The sequence below is a fragment of the Vicugna pacos genome, chromosome 32, assembly GCF_048564905.1.
Source record: "Vicugna pacos chromosome 32, VicPac4, whole genome shotgun sequence".
In the NCBI taxonomy this organism is placed as follows: Eukaryota; Metazoa; Chordata; class Mammalia; order Artiodactyla; family Camelidae; genus Vicugna; species Vicugna pacos.
The window spans coordinates 13,970,031-13,997,685 of NC_133018.1; the positions used below are offsets into that span (position 1 = coordinate 13,970,031).

The 27,655-nt window shown below is 50.2% G+C and overlaps 1 protein-coding gene across 1 annotated transcript in view; it reads right to left on the reverse strand.

Annotated features, from left to right (window-relative positions):
- The window catches only part of KSR2 (kinase suppressor of ras 2), a 370,971-nt gene that overhangs the window by 7,616 nt on the left and 335,700 nt on the right, over positions 1-27,655 (reverse strand). Inside the window, exons 15-19 of the mRNA XM_072953632.1 lie at positions 15,644-15,740; positions 14,490-14,623; positions 12,853-12,984; positions 7,652-7,781; positions 6,322-6,455 (exon numbers count right to left, since the gene is read on the reverse strand). Of these exons, the coding sequence (XP_072809733.1) occupies positions 6,322-6,455; positions 7,652-7,781; positions 12,853-12,984; positions 14,490-14,623; positions 15,644-15,740 (627 nt within the window). The remainder of the gene's footprint in view (positions 1-6,321; positions 6,456-7,651; positions 7,782-12,852; positions 12,985-14,489; positions 14,624-15,643; positions 15,741-27,655) is intronic.

The following is a 27,655-nucleotide window of genomic DNA, read 5'->3' on the forward strand; positions in this document are numbered from 1 at the left end:
GGATTCTACAGAACGAGTCCCAGGTGGGCCTGGCGATTCCCATGCAAATACACACATCACCTTTTTTTTCCCCACTTGCAACAAGTTAATGAACATGATCTCGTTCCCAGACTTCAGTGAATAGGATGGAGGTCAGCAGTGGAAGGCGAGGGTTTGGCTCTTCCTGGATTGAAACGTATGCAAATGAAAGCTGGCTTCTAAACAGTTCTTGGGGGTGGAGCCGGAGGAGGGTGCGAGGGAGGGACTGGGCTGGTGAGCGCGGAAACAGAGGAAGGCAAGGAAGGCCGGAGCAAAGTGATCACGTGGGTGGAAGGAGAAGGCAAGCTCAAGGGATGTGGGACCCAGGGATGGACCCAAGGAGCCCCGTTCTGAAAAGTAGAGAAACTCCAAGGGCGCAGGCAAAGCGGAGGTTTCTCCTTGGCTCCCTCAGGCCCCGTCCTTAACCTCAAGTTGGTGCTTGTGAACAAATGGAAAAATCAGCCTGTGGAGATGCGGCTGGGCTTTGCCAAAGGCTCTGAGTGGCCATGTTAGTTAATTCTGGAAACGACAGAGGCCCGGGGTAGTAGGCTGCAGTCCCGGGTGGCATTTCGGCTTCAGGGAGCTGCCCTTGGCTGCTCCTTCCCCCGCACTGAGGTCCATGACAGACGGGGGTCCGCGGACTTGAGACGTCCGTTGGACTCCAGAGGAGCAAGACCCTCCAGAGGCCCAAGCCTGGGCCTGGGGCTGGTCTGCTGGGTGACGTGCCTGGACAGGGAGCCAGCCGCGGACAAGAGCTGCCTGCAGCAACATCAGAGCAGGTGGGGCTCCCGCCAACCTGTGCAAATGCCTCCAGGACACACAACGATGGGCTGAGAGCCACAGTTACAGGCACCCGGGGAAGAGGAATGTTTAGGAAAGGCCCACGCGCGGGCCTGGGGTCTCTGGTCCCCAGCAGGTGGGAGGACGGGGAAGGTATTCAGGGAGGCCCTCTGGGGGACACAGGGATCCCCGCAGCCAGGGTCTTCGGAAGCATGCCCGATCTCATCATTTTTCCCAATCCGGAAGCAGGCTTGGCCCCCAGAGCGTGAACCAGTCTGGGGCCCACGTAAAGCAGGGGAGATCCCCGTATCTCAGGTTGGATGGTGAGTCTGAGCCCAGGTAGGGTTTTTAAAGTCTAAGGCCCCTTCTCTGGGAGCGAGATATTGAGATAAGATAGTGGCCGGAAGAAACCAAGCTGGGCAGTGCCCAGGAAGTGCAGCAGGACTGGGGGCTGACCCTGGGCATCGTGCCCGAAGCCCAGCTATCCTGCCTGTGCCCTGCTGGGGGACAGGTTTCCCTCTGATGCTAGGTCAGGTGAAGGGGGTCCAGGGTTTTGGAGATGTAAGACATTCTCTTAAACAGTAAGGAACATAAAGACTGAGGCTCCCGCCATCACTCTGCACCGACTTGCTCCCAGAGACCTTGACGTGGAACACTTGACCCCAGTGTGGTCAGAAAAAGCAGCTGGCCCCGGTGGGGAGGGATGGAAGGCAGGGGCACTGAGCGTGCTCAGACGTCAAAGGGGGAAGCCACTCTGGGACTCAGCACTGGCTGGAGCCGAGAATGCAGAACCCCAACAAACAGCCTCCCACCTCGCCTCCCCAGTGGGACTTTTTAAGGATGCAGCAGCGGGGGCAGGGGATCATTTGCAAACAGGATGCTGTGCACACGCCATGTAACCCAACACACACAGAACCTAATGACCCGTATCTGTCACTGTGGTGGACAAACTTAGCTGGTGTAAGTGCCAGAGCAGAGGGAGGGGAAAAGAATGTCCTAGAACTTCCCCCTCCCAGAGCCCCAGTTCTCAAGGCTCAGACTCCGGGGGGTGTCGTGGATGAAGGTGAGCTGGAAGGAGCCCCCAGAAGTCATCTTGGCCATCACTGCGCTTTCCAAATGGCTGGGGGGAGGCAGGTCAGCAAAGCAGGTAGGGACGAGGCTGTCACAGAACAGGAGAAGCGGCGGAGAGGACGAAGCGTATCCTGGAGAGACCCTGAATGCAAAAGACATGCACTTCGGAGCAACACACAAAGTGCCCAGACCTTGACAGGCATGGGTCGGGGCCTCTGAGATCAGATGTTTACAGAGGGACAGCTGAGGGCCCCGCCCAGATCCCGGGCCCATAACCTCCACCATGTGGGCGCCTGGCTCTGTATCCCCGTCCCATCTTCCCAGAGAGCGTAGCTGGAACCCACCACACAGACACCGAAACAGCTGAGGGCACTCAGCTCCAGGGCTGGGGCAGCCTGACTTCTACTTGTCAAGGGGAATTGAGAGCAGATGGTGTCGCGCACGTAGACACACACGGACACACAGACCGTTCTGGCGAGCCCGCCCGCGTGGGCCTCCTGCCCTGGTCTCGCAGCCCAGGGGCTCCGCATCCAGCCCGTGTTCTCTTCTCTGCACTGTCCCCCTGGGCCTCACTGATCAATGCCGCAGCTCCCTGGCTGGTCCTGTGAAGTCCTAGCTCGGGGATCCCCCACCCTGCCCGAGCAAACGGGCATGGGCCTGGGATGCGGGGAAGCCGCCGGGCTCAGTCGTGCAGTGCTCCCAGGCCGGCCGGGGTCGGTACCCGCTGATGGTGAGCCTCTGGCCTCCTGAGCTGGCAGAGGGCAGAGCAGGGGAGGAGAGGTGGCGTGGGAGCTGAGGCAGCTAAGTGCTGTCCCCTTGTCCAGTGGTCACAGCCTGGAGTGGGGAAAGAAGGGAGAGAGTGGCAAGAGGTCACATGGATGAGACAGTGCCATCTTTGTGAATCAGTGCCCTCTCGGAAGGCAGGAGGCTTGAGATGAACTGCTCCTGTCCTCTGCAAGAAAAGGCAGAGGTCCTACTACGTGTCAGGCTCCGTGCCAAGTGACGCACATACCTGACCTCATTACACCCTTTATACAGATGAGAAAACTGAGGCTCAGAGAGGGTAAGTGCTTTGCCCAGCGGTGCACAGCCGGGAAGCAGCAGGCTCTTCTCACTGGCGTATGTAGCCTCTGGACTAGAGGTGGTCACCCAGGTGTGGGCTGGGTTGAGGCCATGTGTTGCTGGAACATCAGCCCGCATACCATGTGGAGTTGCTGAGAATGTTTGGTGAGGGATGGAGATTCAGGAAGAGGAGGTGAGACCAGACCCACACCAGAGACTCCAGTTATGAGCAGAGGCTTTGCTGACTACCGTTGAGCCAGGATCTTGACTGTCAGGGGCAGAAGTTTGTGTCCACTCTCCCAGGACGATTTTGGATACAGACCCAGAAGGTGCACAGGTAATCTGTGCCTAGAAGGTGGCAGAGTGGAAGGGTCAGGATCATGGATTTAGGGTCCAGACCAACCTGGGTTCCAATACTGCTTCTTACTAGCTGTGTGACCTGTGAGTAGGCACCTAACCTCTCTGTGCCTTGGTTTTCTCATAAGTAAAACAGAGACAGTACCTCCTTGAGGGGCACCAGACTACCTCCTAGGAGGCTCTGAGGATGCAGTGAGATAATTCAGACAGAATGCTTGATATAGCACCTATCACACATGCGCTTAATAAGTGGTACCCAGATGATGGCGATCTTGTTGGTGGTTGTCATGGTGATCTCAACCAGCGCTGTGCAACACATATACAATGCAACACAACAGAATTGGAACCAGGGACTCAAACGGACGCTTACATACCAATGTTCACAACAGCATTATTCACAATAGCCAAAAGGTACAAACAGACCAAATGACTTTCTAATATAAGCCACAATGTGAATGAACCTTGAAAACACCATGCTGAGTAAAAGAAACCAGACAAAAGGACAATATTGTATTCCACTTGTACGCAATATCCAGAGCAGGCAAATTCATGGAGAATGTAAATGAGAGTTTAGGGGTTAGGGGGAGGCAGGATGAGGGAATGATTGTTTAAGGGTTAGAGTTTCTGTTCGGAGCGAAATAGTACTGATGGGTGTACAACACTGCGAATGAAACTGATATCACTGAACTGTATACCTAAAATGGCAAATTTTGTTTCATATATATATATACATATTCTCTCTCTCTCTATATATATATGAATATATATATATTCTACCACAATTTAAAAAATAATATAATATACCCAAACCCACTGGGTTGAATATTTTAACTGGGAGAAATACATGCTATGTGAACCATACCTCAACAAAACTGTTTTTTTTTTTAAGAAATAACTGTGCAGGTCACATAATTGTAAATTTTCTAGTCGTACTTTAAAAAGTAAAAAAAGGGTGAAATTAATCTTAATAGCATATTTTACTTAACCCATTATATCTCAAACATTACAATTTCAACATGTGACCAATTCTGCATATGTTATGTAACAAAGTACGTTCTTTACTTTCTCCTATGTCTTCAAAAATTGGGGTCGGTTTTACCCTCAGAGTACACTCCATCAAAACTCAACCCATTTTGAGGGTTCAACAGCCACATGTAGTGAGTGGCTGTTATTGGACAGCACAGGTCCAAAGGGTGGTCCACAGACCAGTAGCTTCAACATCACCTTGGAGTTTGTTGGAAATGCGAGATCTTGGGCCCCACCCCGGATGTACAGAATGAGAATCTGCATTTTAACAAAGTCCCAGGTGATACGAGTGCAAACTAAATTTTGAGATGCCCTGCTCTGGAACACAGGCTTGCCCTGGTCATGCCTCCAGCTCACCATGTACTAAACTATGCTGGGTTTCTAGAAACATCAGCTCCTCTGATGTGAGCCACTGAGGACACAACCCAAAGACCCCAGAGGTGACTTCTGAGTTAGCTGCTCATCTCCTTGGAACACGCCAGCTGCGGCTGAGACCTCTTGGTCGATGCCCTCTGCAGATTACAAAGCCTAGACAGGACCCAGACCCTGGGCCCACTTTAACCAAGCCCTCTCCCAATCCACTGCTAACCCCGGTGGGTTCTGGAAGAACCACACCATGAGAGTGACCATCTCAAAGCTGGATAAGCATGACCGAGAAATCTACAGAGGATGATGTTGTGGGGAGACCTAACTCTGAACTCTGAATTGGAGCCTGACCTGTGTTCTTGGCTTTGTAACCAACACCCTGTGTGGATATCGGTGAGTTGCAGAATGTCCCTGGGCCACAGTTTCTCCATGTGTAAAAGGAGGTTGGATAAATCTGGAATGGCCAGGGAAGGCCATAGTGATTCTAAATAGCTGCTATTGAGGACTGAGTAATGTCAAATGTGCAGTAATAGATTAGTCATGCCTGCCACGGGTACAGGAATAGGGCACAGACACCACACACATTCATCATCCATGAAATAGGTACTTCCTAGGACTTTTCTACTTGGACGATGACTTCTGCTTCTTCAAGGCTTTAATTTGTTATATTCTTTCGTACTTATTTTCCCCGAAGTAGGGGTCATCATGTGGAAGAGAAAGCTTCCAGCTCCAGGCAATAAACTGAGGGTCCAAAGTGACAAAGTGGGAAGAGAGGGAGTTGGGAGTTGCCTTTGATCTCTGGAGCCCAAAACCAGCCCAGCTGCTCCACAAGGAAAAGCCCTCCAGTGTGTGTATCTCTGTGTGTGTGGGAATGTGTGTGCTTCACTGAATGTTCCTATGTATGCATGCACGTGTGTGTGCGTGCCTGGCTGTGTCTGTGTGAGTGTGCACAACTATGTATGTTTGGATCAACTGTTAGTGCAGCAGGGAGCGGGGACCCCTCAAGGAACCTCATCTGGGCCTCTCCTGCTCTCACCGTCTGGAGAGACCAGTCACCGAGGCTGCGACTCAGAGAGACACTACATGTATCATCTCAGATTAAGCTACTGAGCTCCAGCCAGAAACAAGGGGGAGCGGCCTCCTAATGAGGAAGCCAGAGAGACACTATAGGCAAGAAGAAGCTGAGAACCTTGCCTCCCCTTGTCTTCACACAACAGAGAATGCTGGAAGCCAAGAGCGGCCGTGATGGGGATAGGCTGCTGGCACAAGGGGGAGATTTTCTGAAAGCCAGGCCTCATGGAGGGGAATGTTGAACAGCTGACACATGGAGCTCAGTGGGTTCAGGGTAGTGCCTTGTCATGTGATGCTCAGACTCACTGGGGCATCAACCTTCATCGGGAAGAGAGAGGCAATGAGGTAGCCATGGCATCCACAGGGACCAAGGCCTTGCATGGCAGCTTCTAGAACCCAAATCCCAGAGGACAATGCCCTGAACAGAAACCCAGTGGGGAAGGGTGGGGGCTGGGGGAGGAAGGTGGGTACATGGAAAGTAGATGGTTGGTGGAGGAGGTGGGGAGTAAAAAGGTGACAAAGACCAGCGGACAAGGACAGTGAGGAGAGATGCTAAGGGGGGACACTTACTCTGCAGATTTCCAGAAATGTCCAGGGTGAGACAGGCGGCGGTTTCGCTTTGGCAGTTTCTCCAGCATGTCCATGAGCTTGGTGAAGGTCGGTCTCTCTTCTTGTTCAAAAGCCCAGCAGAAGAGAAGAATGTCCTAAAAGAAAGCAATATGTGGTGATTTAGCATAAATAGTAACTTCATGACTACTCCTTGGCACCTCGTTGGATCTGTTTGTCTACCTATTTGTTCCACTTTCAGATTCCTCCATCATTCATCCATCCACCCATCCATCTATCCATTTACCCCTCTATCCATCCACCCATCCATCTATCTATCCATCCATCACTCAGGCATCCATTTATCCATCTCAGTTCATGTGTTCATCCTTCATCTGTCATCCATCCATGCATCATCCACCTATCCATCCACCCTTTTCCTCTCTACTTTCTGAACCTATGTAGCAAACTAGGTAAGTCCTATTCTAGAAGGTCTGGGATACCCTGAAATCAATTATGCTCCCCAAGGAGTTTCTTGGCATTCTCCTCAAAAGAGAGGGAGAAAAGGGAATCCTGAGGCCACTATCCACATCCCAATACTATAAGCACCCCTCCAGAGTGGAAAATTACTCGTAATGGTCTCACCTGAGAGAGGAAATGGAAAGACAGGTAATCCTAAAAAACGCACCAGGTAATTATTCTTTCCCTGATTCTTCTCTCTTCTGATCAAAAGAGGATGCTTCCTGATGTGTTTTAGAGGATGAGTATTAATTTATACTGGGGTTTCTCTGTTTCTGTATATCTTGTTCTGAGTTGGAGAATGCCTTAATTTTATTTGAATCTACATAAAAATTTTAAGGCATTAATTCTGGTGATATTTTAAAGTATATCTTTAAAAAAATAGCAGAGAAAGAGGGATTCACTGGTATTATTAGACTCAGCAATCCATTGCTAGGAAAAACCTAGCCAAGTATTACTGCACCCTGGTGGTAGGAAGCTGAATTGCAGGGCATAGTTCAAAAGCTTTGTCTTCTAAGCTCTAAACCGTTATTTGACAAGGTGGTGGGGATGCTTTTTCATCACCCTCTGGGAAAGGGTTTATAATCTTTTTTGTTTATTTGGGGGCAGTAATTAGGTTTGCTTGTTTACTTATTTACAATTTACTTTAATTTTTTAAACAGAAGTACTGGGGATTAAATCCAGGAACTCAGGCGTGCTAAGCATGGCACTCTACCCCTGAGCTATACCCTCCCCTCAGGGTTTGCAAGCTTAACACACAGGAAGAAGGAGGCCCAGAACTGCGTCTGCTTCTCCCCCTGTCCCCCAGACCTGGCACTATTAGCCTGGGACTTACCGAGATTTCTTTTCCCATGCCGATCTGGCTGAGGTTGGGTTTCATGCCTGTGCCCATTTGCCAAATTATTGCCTCTGCTGGTTGGGTCTTGAAAGGCCACTCCCTGGCATGGAGCTCATACCAGATTGTCCTGTTGGCAGACATTGTTACAGGGGTGTTGGTGTGATATGTCACTTGGAACTCTGCGTCCCCTCACCAACACAGGGGTGCCTAACCACTCTGGCTCCCTAGTTTTTTCCTTATAAGGCTGGTGTTTTGCTACCTAAGATGTACTTCTTGATGTCTTAGAAGTCATGCTTATCCCAGGATATCTTCTCCAGGGCCTGAATTAAAATGAATCAAAAGCTAGAACCTGACCCATTTAACATAATGTGGCTACATCTCTGAGACCATTTTGTCATTTTAGGAGACTACTTAAGGGGCAAATTAGGGATACAGACAAAAATGTATTTACAAGCACCTTCTGCACACCGTTATATAGAACACTGGAAAAAAAGTAGTAGTCACAAGTTTCATAACCAGAATTTCATAACCAGAATCACATAGATTATGGTAAATCCATAAAATGAAATGCAACACTGTATTGTTATTAAAAAACATTGCAAAGAAATTATGCTGACATAAAAGTGCTCAATATATAATTTTAAGTGAAAAAAGTAGATCACAAAACTGTGTATAAGATATGTTACACTTTTAAAAATGAGTAGGCAGGTACAGACAAGAGACTAAAGAGAAAACAGCAAAATGTTAACAACAGCTAACTCTTGGTGATAGAATAGGATAGAATTGTTTCTATTATGTTTGTGTGTAAATATGAACCCTCCTGTGAAACAGTGGAAAGCGGGGGGAAAAAAAAGATCTGAGAGTCAGACTATCTTGGGTTCAAGTCCCGATTCTATTCTATGCTAGTACTGCGTCACTGGGTAGGCTGCTTCCCTTCCGAGTCCAGGTTTCTTACCTGCCAAATGAGAATGATGATAAAATCGCAGGGGAAGAATGTTCATCTGGGAGGCTGAATGCCAGCATCACTTGATGCCGGAATTATTCCAGAGGGACTGACTGTGTTATCGTCTGTTTCATAAATCATGACATTGTCATGACTGAAGAAAGGATCGCTGTGGTGAACAATGCGCAGGGACGGACGGGGAGATGGGCTGGGCAGTGCTCAAGTGCTGTGGGAGGTGTGGGCAGCAGTGGGGACCGTGGCCAATGCCACGGGGGCGTTCACAGGGTGTTGGGGTGTCACTGAGCTGTCCCCTGGGGATAGGTCTCAGCTCACTGAGAAGATGCCCCAGCTCAGGGAATATCTGAAACAATCCTAGGAAACGATCTTTCCTCCAATTTAATTTATGTAAATTTGCCTTAAAGAACACAAAGCACTCAGTTATCCTTTTTACTGATAGGAGAACTGTATCGAATCAGTTATTTCTGGGGTTCCACCTCTCACTTAGCATCTTCTCTCCTCTGCCAACCTCATCCCTCTGGGAAGAGGAGGGCGGGTGATGCTCAGGTGCTGGGATGATTGCAGTTCTCATCGTAAACAGTAACACCTCTCAAGTTTTTAGTCTGTGCCCAACACTAGGCTAAGCCCTTAGCATTTATTATGATTATGGGTGTGTGTGTGTGTGTGTGTAGTATGCCTTTTTATTCTGATTTTTATTCTGATGCTTTGACATCTGGGGCCTTGCTGACCCTGGAGGGACTAGCCTATTCCTAGAGACAGTAAAGGACTGAGCTGTAAGTGTGCTTTTCATAGGCAAACAAACCAATCCAAAGTCCTCCACACCCCCGCCCCTCATCAGGCTCTCACACTCAGGGCCAGCATTCCCCTGCCCTACTCAGAATGGCCTCAATGCCCCAGACCCCACTGAAATTAGTTAAACTAACCAATCCCAATCCAGCTTCCCCTGCCTCGCCCATTCCTTCCTGAGGAAACCACAATAAAGGCTCTTGCCCACCATTTCTTCCTGCACCCTCTGTCTCCTGATGGACTCTGCCTCTTCCCTGCGTGGGCCCGCATGGTATGATGTGCCTCCTCCTTTTGGGAACTGTGAATGACAAACCATCTTTCCAGTGGCATTTGTCTCCTGATCTAGTGGCCTTGTCACACCTGAATAATAATAACACCGACATTTTAAAGCAAGGAGTGCTATTATCATCCCCATTTTACAGATGAGGAAACTGAGGCTCGGGAAGGTTCTGTATCTTATCCAGGGTCACGCGGCAAAATAAGAAGTTCAGCCAGAGTTGAATTCATTTGACTGCAGAACCACAGCACTGGCCATTACGCTGTATTCGGAAACTTACACTCCATCCTATTTAAGAGTCCTCTGTCATTGGGACACTGAACTATTTGGGAAGGCAACCCTCTGGTTGATGGTTGGGGCCTGGTGAAGGAGGCACAGACAGAGTCCAGGTACCGCTCATGTGGAAAGGGGAAGGGAGCCTATCAGGAGCTTGGCTCTGTGCTGGGTGCCTTATGGCATTTTCTCATTTAATCCTTAGAACACCTTAGGATAAAGGGACTTTATTATCTTTGCATTATGGCTGAGGGAAGTAGGGTTTGGAGTGGTGAAATGACTCTCAAGCCCCTGGGGGCTCTGTCATGAAAATCTCCCAACACTGGAGTCAGGATGTCCTAAGTCCGACTCCCAGCTCCACCTCTAATTACCAGAAGGCAAGACACGGAGCCACTCGGAACCTCAGTTTCCTCATCTGTCAACTGGGAACAATGGTATGTGCTTCAAAGGGTGCACATGAAGATTCCACGAGACAGCACCCAGAACAAGCTTAACTCGGTGCTCAATACACTTTTAAAGTCCCTGTCTGTTCTAAGTCCTGCCCGAGCATGATGTTCCCAAGCAACAAGATGCATCTAATTGGCAGGAAACCAAAAGCACCAGGTCCCTCGGAATTCAGCAGTGTCAGGAATAAAAACCTCATTAAAACTTCCTTTGAAACCTAACTTTTAAGAGAAACTCGCTTGAAGGGGAAAAAAAAATTGCCAAAGATTAAAACTCCGGTGGAAAATCAATTACTCACTTTGGTACATTTTGTTAATTACGTTCTTTTTTCTCTTGCTAAATTGATACTAAAATATACCAACTTAATTATTGCAATTTGGTTTCAGATAACAATGTCTAACTAGATAAAGATTTGGGCATAAACCCATCAGGGCAAGTGACAGCCTCTAGAGGGGTCCAAGTGACAGATGGCAAGAATCCTGATGTGCCAGCAAACACCGCCCCCCACCTCCCATCCCAGATTTATAGAGAGGACGCAGTGGGGGTACTTTTCCATGGAAGATGGTCTCTGTAACATCTCTTGGCGGTGCTAAATCTAATTGCACACATCTGCCGGCCTCCAACTTTCCCAACGAGCTTCCCAGCGTTATCTCTGCCGGTCCTAGCAACCACGCCACAGAAAAGTAAGGCGAGGATTAGCATGGCCATGTCAGGGACAAGAACACAGAAGCCTTTGTAATGCACCTTCTCAGAGCACCCTGATGTGCATCGTAGGGTCTCTCCCTCCTCTGCACTTTCAAAGACATCTCATTCTTTCCCATGGCTGCAGTTACTACCTCTTTGCTGACAAGTCCCAAACTCTTCTTTCTCAAATTTAAGATGGCTAGATTCAGCTGTCTTCTGGTTGCTTCTGTGGGCTATCTCCAAGGTAGCGCCAACTCACTGTGCCCAAGTCTGCTCTCTTTGCCTTCCTGGTGTACCCCAAACCCTGCCCTGCCTCCAGGGTCTCTATTTTGGTGAATGACACCACTCTCCACACAGTTGCTTAAGGTCGGTGCTGGCACCACCCACACTGAAACCAATCAATCAAGCCCTATCACGTCTACCCCCAAAACGGTTGTTTGTATGTCCAGTCCCAGCTTTCACACTCACTAGCACTGATTCAATGGAGAACCTCAGCATCTCCCTCTGGACTGGTCACCCAGCCTCAATCTTGTCTTCCTTTCTGTTTTTGACATGGTAGAGTGATTGATTGACAAAAATGTGATTATGTCACTCTCCTGCTTAATAACCATCAATGGCTCCCTAGTGCCCTGAAGATGAAGACTCCTTAACTCAGCCTCTAAGTCCCTGCAGAGTGCCTGCTTTGCTCTCTAGTCTCTCATCTCACCACCCCAGCCTCATTTTTTTCCTGATTCTCCTTTCCTCCTCACTCCTCACCTGTTCCTTCACTGTGGGCAACTTGGCATTTCTCACACATTCCTCCGCTGTGGGCACCTTGTTCTCTTTCACCCTTGTTCCCTTTCATGTGTTCCTTCTATCTGGAATACTTCACCTTACCCTCACCCGGACTACTTATATTCAATCTTTAATGTAGGCTTAGGAGTCACCTCCTCCAGGAATCCCTCTCTGATCTCCTGGCTGGATTTAGTTCTTCCTTTCTTCCCAGAGTCCTGTGTTTATCCTCAGCAAAGCATTTATCACAGTACTTTGTAAAAACTGTTTCCTTGTCTGTCTTCCACTTGATACAATAGGGACCTATGGGAGTTTTAAACAGTATGTCCACAAATTCTTTGATATTCTTTCTGGTAAAAAGTAGAGCTTTATTCCCCTCTCCTTGATTTAGTGACTTGCTTCTAACAAATAGAATACAGTGGTAGTGATGCTATATAATTTCTGGGAGTAGGTCACAAAGGCAACGTGGCTTCTGGCCGCCACGTTGTGAGGTCACTCAAGCAGCCTGTGGAAAGACCCGTGTGCTGAGGATCTCAGGCCCCGTGCCAACAGCCACGTGGGTGGCCCATCTTGGAAATGGATCCTCAGCCCGTCAAACCTTCAGATGAGACTGCAGCCCTGGCCAACATCTTGACTGTAACCTCCTGTGAGACCCTGAGCCAGCTCAGAACCACTCAGCTAGGCCACTCCCAAATTCCTGGCCACAGAAACTTGAGATAATAAATGTCATTTTAAGCCACTAAGTTTTTGGATAATTTGTTAATAGCAGGCACCCAGTAAATGGCTACTGCTTGCAGGAATGAATGAATGAATGAATGAATGGGTAGGTAACTTATCAGGGTCTTTCTACTACAACTCACTCAGATCCCCTCAGTCTCACCCAGAAATTAAGCTACCTTTGCCCCTACAGACCACCTGTCTCTTCCAAAAGCACTGAAGAGACCCTAGGGAAGCACCCCTCTTCCTGGTGGGGGCTCTCAAAGGCCATGGTGGGCTACATACCCAAGTGCAAAGACGTCTGAGTGTTTGGAGAAGGGGAGCTTATCCTCCTCTGTGTCGGGAGACAGCTGGCGGATGATCTCCGGGGCCAGGTGGCACAGCCAGCCGTTCTGGATACGCAGTTTGTCATCGCGCCTGGAGAAGCAGAGCACAAGGTGAGCCCCGTTTCACAGCCCAGGGAGGACCAGTCCCCCAGCACTGACCCCAAGTCCCTGGACCATCTCTGCTGGCTTTCTTGTGTTCCTCCATCTGGCACTGCCTGATCTTGTACTTGAGGCCAAAACCCAGTGGGAGGCGCAGGAAAGGGTGGTCTGGAGAGAGACGCTCAACATCCAGACCGTCATAAGGTCCCTTAGCCTCTGAAGTGGCCACGTTCTCTATCTTTATTCAACAAATACAGTGGATTCTCATCACCCGCGGTGCTCATGTTCTATAAAGCCTCCACAAACACTGACTTAGTGACTACTGAGTTATTGCTCTTGGGGGAAATATTTATACACACACACATGCATGCATGTATCTTCATAAAATATAATCTTGAATCCTAACAACAACTTATCCTATTCTATTTTATTTTACATAAGAGAAACCGAGGCTCAGAAGTATGAAGTGACTTGCCCCGAGGCTGCCCCACTACCTGGGGGCAGAATTGTAAAACCCATCCAACTGGCCCCAGAGCTGGAGCTTCTGGCCCTGCGCTCCCCTGGACCACCCCCTCCCATCCCCATCCCCATCCCCTGGTCCTCTCTGAGTGAGAGCGGAAACTGAAGTAAAATGCGAGACACCGGGTCAGGCAGGGGCCACCTTTCTGGAGAGGTACCCCATTAGTTATAAGAGGCATGATTAGCGAAAACAGGCTGGTTTATGTTATGTGCGTGTGTGTGTGTGCGTGTGTGTGCGTGTGCACACACTCCAAATTAAAAGTCACAAAGGGGAGACCTTCTGAATCCTGGGTTGTTCATCTGGGATCAAGCTGTTTTTCACATGGTCCACTCAGGCATCTCGCTCTAGGGTGAGCAGTGGCCGAGGAGTAATTAGTTAACAGTGGCTAATGGCCCTCCTGGGTGACACTCCGGAGGTGTATGCAAATTAATCCTAATTACAACAACTCCACGGCCTTCGTGGTCTTTGATGTGCTCCAGGCGCTGTGCTGGATGCTCAGGGGGTGTTGTTCTATTGTCTCCTAGCAAGGACTCTCCATTGTTTTTCTGGCAGGAAACTGAAGGCACAGTTAATAAAGGGCAGAGCCAAGTTGGGGTCCCGGGTGGGTCTGACTTTAAATCCCTTGCTTCCAACGATAATCCTGCTCTACTAAAATGAATGAACTCATAAGAAAGCTCTGAGGAATGGCCCTTGGGTGATCCCGACTTCCAGGTGAGTGCTTGGAGTAAGGAGAGAGCCCTCCAGCGAAAGTCAAGGGCCAGGTGTTACAGGGTTTAAGGATGCTCTGTGCCCACACCAAGGTGCCATTTCCAAGACAGGCCCCACGGGCATCAGCAATGCATCACGGGCAGAGCAGCCTGGCTGCTCAGCTAAGCGACCCAACACAGAGTCTAGGCCACTAAAGCCATTTGGGTGACTTCCCATCCCCCGATCACCATCTGTCAGGAACCCCTCTGGGCCCTTCCACCGCCTCTCACCTGCCAGCCTGCAGCACCCCAGAAATGCTGAAGAGCCCGAAGTCCGTGATCACCACCTTGCCATTGTCATAGAAGACGTTTTTCGACTTGAGGTCCTTGTGCAGGATTCCCTTGGCGTGGAGGTAGCCCATGCCCTGCAAGAAGCAAGGACACGGAGACTTGCCAGAGAAAACCCGTGCGCTCGCTGCCGCCCTGGCCATGGGTCCACGGGGCCACGCCTTGCCTTTCCACTGAGACCACACAGAACAGCTGCAGAGCCGGGACCCACACGCCCAGGCGTGTGGGTGGGGTGGAGAAGGCATGGAGAGTGGGAACAGGCCAGAGTCCCCAAGACACAGATCTGCCCCCACCCTCAGACCTCAGCAAAGTCATCTCCACCTAAGCTCTTCTGCTTCCTGGGGAAGAAACCAGGAAGACCTCCCCAGAGGGAAAAGGGTGGGGACAAACTGGAAAAGAGGTCCCCAGGGAAAGACATCCCATCAACCATCTTCCCTGACGTCCTCTTTGCGAAGTAACTCCTCTGCAGAAAACTTGTTCCCTAGTTCGACCTAACCCACGGCACTGCCGAAAATCACCGTGTTCCTCAAGAGACGTATCATGATGTGATAACCAAGAATATGGACAAGGGGCTAGTGCAGGTCAAGCTCGAGGGTGAATGCCTGGATTGCTTTTTTCCTGCCTGAATGAGCAGTCACATTTTTCTTTCTTTTTGGAGCTCAGTCTTGACACTTCCAACGGGAAGTAAAAACCTGAATACGACTGACAAATGAGGCACACACCAGAAAACCCAGGATGCTCCCATTTGTTTTAATCCCAAACAACACCCAACAATTTGATGTATCCCCAGCGGCTGTGGAGACAGGTGCCTTATACTCAGGGAATTCAAGCATTTGCGGGGTGAGGGGTTCTCACAATGAGAAGTTCCCCTGGTCCCTGCACACGCCTGCTTATCATGACGATGGGGCACCAGATGGGAACCAGACACACTGGAAGACCATCCCTGATGGTTGCATCTTGGCAAAATTCTTACATACACACGGCCTGGTATTTTTCAGGTCGAGTCTAATTTGTCTGAAGCCCAGACTGCTGGTTTGAAGTCAGACCCTGAGGCTTGGGAGGGGGCTGGGTCTTTCGGAGGTTCAGGGGGGAGGTACCTTCACAATTTCTTGGGCAATCTGCCTCGTTTTGTTGACATCCAAGACGATCTTGGCATCCCTCACAACGGAATAGAGTGTCCGTCCCTTACAGAGGCTGGAAAGCAAAGGGACAAAGTGAGTTCTTGGCAGGTGTTGAGACGAGGGCCACCCACAACAGCTATTAAAAGTGACACACAAAAGAGCGGACATGTGTGGACATGCCACGTCTGTGCCCGAGAGATAATAAGCTTGGCTCTGGACCTCAGCTCTGGTTCTGGGATGCAGGTTCAGGAGCAAGTTCTCTGGGGTTCTTCAGGATCTTTTACCCACTCCCCCAGCATCCAAGGACACCTACAGGGTCCAGCCAAGTCCAGAAGCAGAGGTGCCTCGTTCTATCTATCCTAGGGTCTCACAGACAGAAATCTGCACGTAAGGCCAGCAACTTCTGGGGTCCTCAGACACCACTCAGACAGCACTCTGCCGGTGCCTCTGCCCAGCTGCTCCCCCTCGCCGGGAGACACGGGTGTGTGGGGACAGTGATGGAAGACCAGCAAGGCATAGCTGATGTGTGCTAAGGACCATCAGTGAATGATGCAGTCACGCCTTCAGACAGGGATGTGTAAACACCAGCAGTACCTCCCCAACCAGATGCCTGTCTAGATAGAGGGTTTTGCAAACTATTTCCAGCCTCACTGAGTTCATCTTAAGGACCAGTGGTTCAAGATGAATGACAAGATGAGAAAGGACATGATACAGTGACAGTAACACCTTCTCACTTAATTGCCGGCGTGTTCATCCGTCCTTTTCTTCCCCAGTGAGCCCGATCCCCGGCACACACACACCAGACCCTCAATGAACAGTCACCGAATGGACGAATGAATGAGCGTGCCCAGCCCTTAGCACCATGCCTGGCTCACGGCGCCTAATGTTGTCTGGAAGAAGAAGGAATGACATCAGGAAAGTTTGTTTTCCATCTATGTCAAAATAATTGGTTGAATGTTTCTTTTAATCTGTAACTTGATTGCTAAAATGGTCTAAGCGTTGTATTCAGTCCTATGGTAGTTACTGAACCCTTGTCGTGGGCTGGAATTAGCTGAGATCGTGTGGTTACAGCCAGAACTTGGGTATCAGAGGGACCTGATGGAATCCCAGGTCCGCTCTCTACTTACTGTGTGTCTTTGGGTGGGTTACTTAACCTCTCTGGGCCTCAGCTTCCTCATCCATCAAACGGAACTAATGACACCTACCCAACAGAGTTAGTATGAGGACTGAGTGGGAGAAGGAGCTGGTGGGGAGTGTAGCCCAGTGGTTAAAAGAACAGGGGCTTAGAGTCAGACTCCAGACTGGTTTGTCAGTCAGTGGCTGTGTGGCCCTGGGCAGGTGAGTTTACCTCTCAGAGCCTCAGTTTCATTATCTGTAAACCTTCCAAGGTTTTGCAGGAGAATCACAGGAAATCAGGTGTGTAAAGGTGGAGGCAAATCTCTGTGTAAGTAGTCATGAAATTCTGGCTGTTATGAGGGGGGTAAACGACCAATCAAATGGTGAACATGCACACATACCTGTGTGCAAACATACATAAACTATATATTTACACCCACATCACATCTGTCTGTCCATCTATTATCTATCCATCAATCCACCCACCCACCATGCTACCTATAATCACCCATGAACTTGGACTAAGATTCATTTCTTCACCTGCTCAGGGAGGCTGAGTCACCTGTCCCAGGTTGCCCAGTAAGTCAGCGGCGGGGGTTGGGGGCAGCCATGGTGACTCAAGGCTGTCCCGCCTTGCTGTCTTGAGCAGTGCCAGTGCGTTTGCTGTGGCTGCTGGAGGCGAGATGGGGGGCTGGGGAGCGGGCTGTGCAGCCAATTAGACCATAGTGACATTTAAATATTCAGGATGGCGGAGACAGTGGGTGGATTCCCCCCCACGGCTACTCCGTGCTTGAACAGCCACCTACACTCATTACGGGCCAGAGCCCAGAAGATTCTTTCCCACTGCAGACGGCAGAGCAGGCTCCAAGCCTCCCAGACTCTCAGGGTGACTGCGTAGAAGTCACAGCCCCCAAAAGTCCATCCCTGTCTCCTTTCTGTGCTCACCTCCTCCTTTCCATCAGCAGCTGCTAAATCTGGAGCCGCTGGATAAACACACACTGACTGGTGGGCTATCAATTGGCACGACCACTGCTTGGCCCCTCTATTAAAGTGAAATACACAAATAACCCATGACCAGCAATTCCTCCCCTAAGTTCATATCCAGTGGGCATGCATACGCATATTCACCTACGGACATGTACCAGAATGTACCAGAATATTCTAGAATGTTAACAGCAACTTATTCTTAATAGCCCCAAGCCTGGAACCCAAATGTTCATCAACAGAAAACTGCATAAATTATGATACAACTGTATAATAGGATACATTCATACCAGACTGTTAATAAGCAAACTATTGCTAACCGCAAGAAACATGAAATTCATAAACAACATGTTGAGCAAAAGGAGCCACATAGGCACTGAATGACTCCATTTGCATAAAGTGCAAAAGCAGACAAAACTGGTCCATGTGCAAGAAGTCAGCGCAGTAGTGACCCTTGGGTGGCGGTCGGGAGGCTGGAGAGGTCATGAGGGGAGCTGGGGGCAGGTGATGTTCTGCGCTTTGATTTACGTGCTGTTATACGGATGTGCGTTTAGTGGAAATTCATCAGGCTGTGCTCTTGGGATCTGAACACTTTGGCAGGCGTGTTATCCTTCCAAAAATTTAGGAAAAAAATGACGAGGAAAGGATGAACAATTAACATATGGAGTTGAAATTAAAAATCTAAACCAATACTTTTACCACAGGACTCCATTTCTAAATGGTTCTCACAGTCCTGAGGGGCAGTGTCTGCAGGGGAGTGAGGGACTCCAGGCCTGGCTGTGCCCACCCAGGTGTTTATTGGAGCCTGAGTTCAAGGGCAGGTACAGGGCACAGGCTGAGCGAGCTCTGAGCAGGAGCAGGCATTAGGCAAGTATCCAGGGTGGCCGAGGCTCGGAGAGTCCAGGCAAGTCAGTCCAAGTATCCACGGCAACTGGTCCGAGCTTGGGATTTCTGTGGCTAACACCTGTGCCCTAAAGGCTGCTTGTGGGTGGGCGGTGGGGCAGGGAAGGGAGGAGAGGACGGAGGTTTACTGAGCATGCGCGGGACCTGCCTCCCCTCCAGGCATCCTCCCAGCATCCCCACAGGGTCCATGTTCTCATCCACCTCTAGCAGGTGAAGATACAGAGACCCAGAGGGGCAGAGACCTCCTTGTGGACGCATGGCCACAGGGCAGCCTGCTCATGATCTTTCCCGTCCACGGTGTGGAGGCCCAGTTATCAGACATGACGTTCGGGTCATGAAAGAGACATGCAGCCGAGTAAACCCGAATCCCGACTCTCCCATTTACTGCTTGTTGGGCAACCTCGGGAAGTGACTTCAAACCCAATTTCCTCATCTGTAAAATGGGGACAGTAGTAACAATACCAGCAAACACGCACGGAGCCCCTTCTACCTGCTGGGCACCACCCTACGCACCAGAGCCCTGTGAGGTGCGTACCCTTGCAGTATTTCATTGATTCCAAGATGTGCATTTCCTTGGATTGTAACATCTCTGCAATCAGAACGTGTTTTGCTTTCGTTGACAGGTCAGTTACTGCATTTCTTTGTAGTACAGGAAAGAAAGGGTGCCTATTCCAATCGACGGCATCTTAGATTTAATGGAATACAGGATCAGCCCCACTTTACAGATGAGGAAACTGAGGCTCAGAGAAGTTAAGCAGAGCTGGGATTTGAACCCAGGCAGGCTAGCTCCAGAGTTTATACCCTCATCTTTAGTTTCTTAACTTTCCCAGACTCCAGCATGTCACAGGCCCTCAGTAGATGGGAGCTGTAATATCGCTGCTAACATCACTTGTGGCAATGAAGATTAATGAGGTCCGCTGACCTCAGTAGCAGAGGCAGTCTGGAGGTCAAGAGAAGGTGTTTTAGTGGCTTAAGGATGTATTTAAGGCATTAGGTAGGTGTCCAGGGTGGCTTCTGGGGCAGTAGGCACACGTGCTTGAGTTCACACACACACACACACACACACACATGCCTCTCGGTATCTCTCTCTGCAACAAAGATCATGTTTTTTCAAAAAGAGGAACAAGGACTGAAGATTTCCCATCTTCTCTGCAGGCCACCACTTCTCCCACCCTGGCCCCAGGCAGCTCGTATAAGGCTGTTTTGGACCCCACATCCCAGGTGATACAGATGGCACTGTGCCCTGGGCCAAGATGGCAGGGCAACTGGAAGACTTCTGTTGTAAACCAGCCTAAAAGAGGCTCATCAGAAACAATCATACAAAACCATCTAGAAGGTTTCTCTCCAAGGACCTCCATTCGAAGTGGCTCATTCTGCCAAAACAGTGGCTGCGAAAGAAATCTGGATGTCCTTGGGAGCTGCTTCCTTCCTCTCCTCCAAACTCCTCACCATCAAGACCAGGGACGCGGGCAGGTGTGAACGGTGGGGAGTGGGGGCTGAGGGCAACCTCCTCCAAAGACCGACAAACCGGCTCCCAGCCCAGCTCTGCCCCCTCTGAGCCCCACACGGCCTCGGGGACTCCCTCTGCTTCATCTCTGTCTGCATCTGTAACTGTGTTGTGGTCAGCTCACTAACGGTCCCCCGAGATGTCCACACCCTAAGCCTCAGACACAGCGACTGTTTACACGGCAAAGAGGACTCTGGAGCTGTGATGAAATTAAGGCTCTTGAGGCGGGGAGGTTATTCCGGATTATCTGGCTGGGCCCCACATGTAATCATGACGACTCCCTTAGAAAAGGGAGGCAAGAGAGTCCCAGGAAGGAGGCTGCGTGACGGAGTGTGAGGTGAGGACTGGACCAGCCTCCGCTGGCCTTGAAGACAGAGGGAGGGGCCGCAAGCCAAGGAGCGCAGGCAGCTCCCAGAAGCTGGAAGAGGCAAGGGATGGATTCTCCCCTACAGGCCCCAGAGTAGAAGGCAGCTCTGCCTTTGCCTTGACTGTAACCCTGTGAGGCCATTTTGGACTTCTGACCTCCAGAGCAATAAGAGAAATTTTTGTTGTTCCAAGCCATTAAGTTTGTGGTAATTTGTTACAACAGCAATCCGAAACTAATCCAGCTGGGTGGTAAGTACTGTCACAGAGCGGGGCCTGAGGGTGAGACAGGACCACAGAAGGACAGTGCCTGGCCCAGCGTCTGGCCAGAATGTGGACTCCTTGAACAGTGGCTCATATCATGGCTAATAACATGATTGCTAATGCATTGCCAATAATAACGCTCTCCTGCCTAGATGAACACACTGCCCCTCATGGCTGCTCCAGCTTCCCCAACTCACTCTTATTAGCACTCAGAGGGGCTGCTTCAAAATCACTCCCCAGCTCCCCTTCAAGGTCACTCCCAAGTGCAATGGTTCCCCACTGCCCTCTGGATGGAGACCCAAAGGCCCTGTACAGTCTGGCCCCCCCAGACTGCTCTACTCCTTCACTCATGGAACTCCAGCCTCACCAGCTGACCTCAGGGCCTTTGCTCACGCTGTTTTCTCAGGCTGCAACACTCTCCCTATCTGTCTCAAAAGCCTCCCCAGCTCAGGCCGTTCTCCCCGTTGGTCCCTGCAGCACCGTGCCCTCCATCTGTGCAGCCCTTGCTGCGGCTGTACGTGTGTCAGCTGGAGTCTGATTACGGGCTGTCTCTCCCTCCAGACTGTACTCACCAGGAGGGCAGGGTCTAATCTAGGGGGCTGCTGCTGCACTCCCCATGCACAGAAGGTTCTGAAGGCACAAATGGATGCAATGCTATGGCGGCCTCACATGGCCAGGGCTCCTCTGCCAGGAGTCCAGGGAGCAAGACTCCCACCACAGCATCACATCCAATAAAGCATAAAAACTCCTCAGGGGTCCGTGTCTTCGCCTTCCTTGGCTTATTTGCCCATGGGCTCTTTCGGGCGCTCTACCAGGCTCTAGTGGAGGGTAACCACTGGCCCAATTGGGAAGGAGCGGGTGTTGGGCCCTCGGGCAGGCATGGTCTCACATATGAATGTCCCTAGACAGGAAACGTGTGGTCCCCTCTGCCACACCTGGTCTACTTCCTGCTTTAGCACCACCTGCCTGGAGCACACAGGTATGTAAGCTCCTGGGCAGTGGTGGACAAACTCGAGTGTGCATCAGAATCCCCAACAAGGGCTTGTTAAAACCAAGATGGCTGGCCCCACCCCAAGGGACTCCAATTCTGGGAACCTGGGGTGAGGACCTGATACTGCTTCTCTGACAAGTTCCTAGGTGATGCTGACGCTGGTGGTCTGGGGACCCCATTTTGAAGAACCACTGTTCAAGCCGATCTTATTTGACTGAGACCCAGAGATCATTAAGTTCACAATCACAGTCCATTTAGTGAGCGCCACGGGGCCTGGCAGTGTCCTAGGTGCGGGAGATACGGTATGCAAGACAGACCCAGTCCTTACCCTCATGGGGTGCAGTGGCTAGGGGAGAAGTCAGGTGATACACAAGGAAGCAAGCAAACTGATGAGACATTCAGAGGGGCCCAAGTGTTATGAAGAGAGCAAACAGATTTATTGGACAAAGCGTGTTGGGGCTGGGGGTCTCTTTAGCTAGGATGCTCAGGGCAAGTCCCTCTGGGGAGGTGGCGTTTGTGCTTAGAGAAAATGAGGAAAGAAGCCAACCTTGTGAAAATCTGAGGGAAAAGAGTTCCGGGCTGAGGGACCAGCCAGTGCAAAGGCCCTGAGGCAGGACCCACGCGGCATGCTTGAGTAACACAGGCAAGGCCATGAGGCTGGGCTCTAGGAAGCATCTACCAGTGCCCGCCCTCCTCAATGGTTGATCCTTCAAATAAAAGAAACAGCCGGGCGGAAACAGTCCTCAGCTCTGCCTGATGTGAGCTCCCAAAGCAGCTGGTTTCCAAGTCAGCTGTTATTTTAAAAACCTTTAATTCTGTCAGAAGGAATTTACGACCCCTCGGCTGTTCCTCCTCCTCCTCGCTTATGCTTACTTTTCAGCATTCCCAACCTGGCAAAACTCAAAACCCACTTAACTGCCCTCTGCTCTTTCCCCCTCCCTTGAGCAAATAAATCACATGCCAAGTGACAAGTTGCTCGCTCCATCAAATTCCAGCTGCAGGCAATCTCTAACTTCCGACTCATTCGTGAATCTAACACCGAGGATATTAAACCATGGGGCTCTGGGGTTTTATAATAAGAAATGCCAGGTTAGCTTCCTATAAAAATGGGAAATGCCAGAAAACAAGTGAGAAATGCCAGCTGTTTGCCACCTGCTTAACCCGATGCGCGCCCGGGAAATGAAGAGTTATAGAGTTCCATTAAATAAGGGGTTGGTTGGGGAAGGCTTGCGTCCTGGCCAGACAAGAAAGATGACAGTGGCCCTCCAGGCACCGGAACATGCAAAGCAGGAGCTAGCTGCACTCGCTGGAAAGCAGGGCTTCGGGGTTTTAGGTTGTTTTGTTAGTGTGTGTGTGCGTGCGTGTATGTGTGTGTGTGTCCGTCCCTGACTGTGATCCTCTGCTTTTGGGCATTTGGTGACATTTTGCCCTTCCTGCTCTGTTTGTAAGGAAGGGAGGACTCCCAGGGCACAGGCAGCTAGCCTGGTTCCTCGGCCTCTCGTCTCGTGGTGTGGTCCAGCCACCAACAAGACCTGCTCTTCTTAACCTGTCCAAAAACATCCTGGACATGCTCATCCCTAACTCTACAGCATCTTTTCTCAGCACCTCCCAAGGGTCAGACTGCAACTCACCAAGTCTCCCGCACACTGCCCATCCTTCCAGAACCACCTTAAGTTTTTTGCCAGATCAGCCAATCATCTTCTTTGTCACTTGCTAATAGTTTTCCTTAGATGCCCTGCCTTTGAAAAATAGGTGTATTTTCAAAAGAAACTTTTATCATTACTTTCTGTCGTTACCAGAGGGAACGCCAGAATCTCTAGCCCCAAATAAATGTAAAAATACATACGATGAAATAAACCCACTAAAAACCAAAATGAAATTCTTGCTTGGCATGGTGGCCTGCCAAATCATCTGAGCCTAAGGCCTTCTCTCTCTCTCTTTTTTAAAATTCAGCAAGTAAGGGTTAGGAGGGTGTTAAATCTAGCACTGAAAAAAGACCTCCTTAATGTCACAGAAGGATGGAGACAGAACTAAGAGGAAAATCACGATCCCACAATGTGATTCAGCATTATCTGGGGCTAGTGGTACCTCTCCCACCTTCTGGGAAATCTGGACTCATTTAATCTCCGGGCCTGCACACCCTCCACTTCTACTAACCATGTGTGAACAGAGACTTTAGGCCAGGTGTGTGCAGTGACAAGACAAAAAGGGTCACTTCCTCAGTGATGGAGCTGACATTCTCGGGGGGGAGAGAGACAACAAGCAAACAGAATAATTGCAGGTTATGATGAGGGCAGTGGAGAAATGCTCATGGGGTCAGGCGGACAGGAAGAGGATGGAGGCGGGTACCTCCACTGATAGGCAGGCAGTGTCAGCAACTGAGGGGCGCCGACAGGGACCCCCTTCCTAACACATCATGCTGTTTCAGGGCAAAGACTCTGTATTGATTTCTGGCACCATCTACCCAAATGCCCCTTATCTAGTCTCTCCAAGAAGGGCAGGCATCACCTTGTTTGGATGGATGATGACCATCTCCTAAAGGCCTCTCAGAAGACCAGGACAGAGTCAGAGGTTTCCAGGCATCATCTCATTCTATGCTTCTAATAACTCTCTAAAGTGGGTGTGGTTATACCCATTGTGCAGATGAGGAAACTGAGTCAGCCTGGATAGAAGCATGCCCTTCAGAATCAGTCACCTGGGGGAAAGCTGTGTGGTCTTGGGCAAGTTGCCTGGAATCTTTGGAACTTGCTGCGCTTGGTGAGCTGCGAGGTGGGGCGATTTGGGGAAGGGGGTTGGTTATACGTGTAAGTATGTGAGTGATCTCTGTGTGCGGGTCGGTACCTCCTACTCAGGGCTGCCTGGAGTTGACGGAGTTTACGGAGTTCTCCCAAGGTGCTGAACTGAGAACCTGTGGTGCCAGCCTTCCCAGGAGGGGAGGCTCTATGTTACAAATGAAGAAATTCACCTGCAGAAAGGTTAAGTAACCCACCCAGGGTCCCACAGTCAGTAGCCGACAGGGTCAGGATTTGAGACCAGTTCTTGAATCTTCTTCCCAGGGTTTCCTAAGATCCCTTGGGAAAGGATGGTTTAGCAAAGCAGGAACTGGCCGAGCCCAACTCAGAGGGCCTGGCTTTTGGAAACCCTTGTTTGTCCACTGAGCTCAGTAGGGACCACCCCCCTTCCCTCCCCAGCCCTAGGCTTCCCCTTCTACTCTGTCAGTTCAGGGCCAGCCCATGTCTGGCCTCACTGTCCAGTTCCTGCTGGTTTGGGAATTCCCGGCTGCCACTCAGAGACAGGCAGGGTGAAGAGGGCTGGACCATCAGAGAGGGTTCATAAAACTCCTTGGTGAGGAGGCCCAGTGGGCAGCACAGAGCGGCCCAGGGTGGATACTTGAGAGATGCTTCTAGAAGGCATGAATGTATGGACGAAGAAAGGCACTTCCTCCCACCTTCCTTCTCCCCATCGTTCTGGGGAGCTGGGAGAGCTGCGCTCAGGGTAAGGCAGGTCTTCCCCTACTGGCTCAGCGCACGGAACAGGCCATGAGCCAAACCAGACTGACCGTGCAGTGACCCTTCCACCCTCTTCCCTGCACCAGGTTCCAGGAGCACAAAAAGCCCCGACTGACCCCAGGTCCTTTCCTCCGGGGCTGGGCATCAAAACACTTCAGTTCTTACTGCTCCCTGACCAGAACCACATTTTTTTTTTTAAAAGCTGAACAGTCAACTGAATTACCGTTTTTAAAATGTATACATATGCCTCCTAATTTATATGCATTAAAATCCACAGAGAGGATGTGAGCCGGGATAGTTCCAGGTCGCGGGATTAGAAGCAGCTTTGCAAAAATGTTTTCCTCGCTGCTTATCTCTCTTTCCTAATTTTTCTCCAGTAAACACATATTACTTTTGTCAAATGAGAAAGAAAGGGCAAAACGGCACCTTCGAGTCAGGCTGAAATGAAACCAGACATACGCTTATTCTATAGACAGTTTGGAAAATATTGAACGGGAGACAAACTGAAATGAGAAAGTGGAGTCGGAACCGAATTCATCCTCTGAGTAGCCCCAGGAAGCACTTAAACTTTTTTTTTTTTTCCTTGCTCCTTCTGTCTTTGGTGCAGGGTTTAGCCTGTTCAGGGCGCACAGCCAGAGGCGGGTCCTTACCAGAAAGTCCTAATGGAAAGCTCCGCACCTGAAAAAACTCAGTCCCTAATGGGGAAGACAGGGCTGATGATTTGATATTTTAAAAGGACTGGGGGGCTAGTAAGAGAAAGGCAGAGACATGAGCGGTGTGTGTACCTCTGGAAATGGTGCTGTCCTTTCTGCCCAAGGGGACTGGGGCCTCAGCGGGTGAAGGGAGAAGGCGAGGTGGGGTGGGGATGGGGGTGGGGAGAGGAGGGGAAGGGGAGCTGGGGGAAGGGGAGATGGAAGAGGGAAGGTGGGGGGAGAAGGCGGGGTGGGGAAGGGGAAGAGAGGGTGGAGGGGAGGCGGGATTCTACCTTCCTAGCGGATGCTGGGAACATACCCGAGCCTAGAACCGACCTGTCCATGGTGTAAGAGAACATGCATAGACATTTCTAGAATTTAGGTTGCAGACTAGCGTCAGAGCTCACTGGAAGAGATGGGGAAATCAAACCGCAGAAGAGGGATAGAATTTCCCAAGGTCATGCCTCAACTGGCCCAGCCTGGCTCGAACCCAGACCTGTCTGAGGTTAAATTTTGTGTTCACAGCCACAGAGCCACGCTGCCTCCTAAGAATAATGAGAGCCATTCATGGAAGCTTCCATGAGCATTCTGCTAAAGGTTTTGCGCAAGTGATCTTCTTTAGTTGTACTCAACCTCAATCTGTTCGGGGGCGGGGGGTCGGTCCCATTTTGCAGATGGGGAAACTGAGACTCAGATAGGCAGGGTCATCTGCTAGGCTCATGCAGCCAAGGTCCATGAAGCAGAACTGGCTTTCTACCCTCGGCAGATCTAACACCAGCGTACTGTTCTCAACCACTAGGCTACACGGCCTCTTTGGGACATGGAAACAACAGAGGCTGAGGGACGAGGAAACCAGTGTTTTCCCAGCTCCTGAGACAAGCCTTATGCTCGTCTCCCCCTCACCAGATCCCCGAGGGGGAACTTTTCATCTTCCCACTTTTCTGATAAGGAAGCAAGAGCTTGAGGGAACGGGTGAGTTTCCCAGAATCCTTCTTGGCCAGGACGTGGAGGCAGATCTGGGTCCAGTTTGCCCAAAGCTCCTGGCCTTTCCACTGCCCCTCCCTTCCTGGAGAAGGCCTCCGGCGCTGGGCCACCCCAGCACACATACCCAACTAGCCCACTGTCTACACTGCTCTAGGTCAGGGGTGCACAGGGAATTTGGAAGAGTGTAGACACGCAGGCCTACCAAAGCCAGGCTCTTAAGACAGGGGTTGCACATGATGGCTTGTGGCTCAAACCCAGCACACTGCCTATTTTCATATGGCCCGTGGGCTAAGACTTGTTTTAACACCTTCAAACAGAAGTTTAAAAAAATTCAGAAGAGGACTATTTTGTGATCTGTGAAAATTACATGAATTTCAGATTCCTGTGAAAATGTCTTATTGGCACAGAGCCACACCCTTTGTTTCCAAATTTTCATGCCAAAGGGAAGAGGTGAGTGTTTGGGATAGAAATCCAATGATACAGCCGAAAACATTTCCTGTCAGCTTGGAAAACGTTGGCTTTTGTTCTAAGAAACTAGAATGGGTCAACAGAAATTGGGCTGTGAGAACCGGGCGTCTGACCAATCTGAACCATTCTCCTCTGCACTGAGAACCAGATGTGGTCAAGGCCAAGTGGATTTGCCACTCATTCACCCCCTTATTTATTCATTCATTC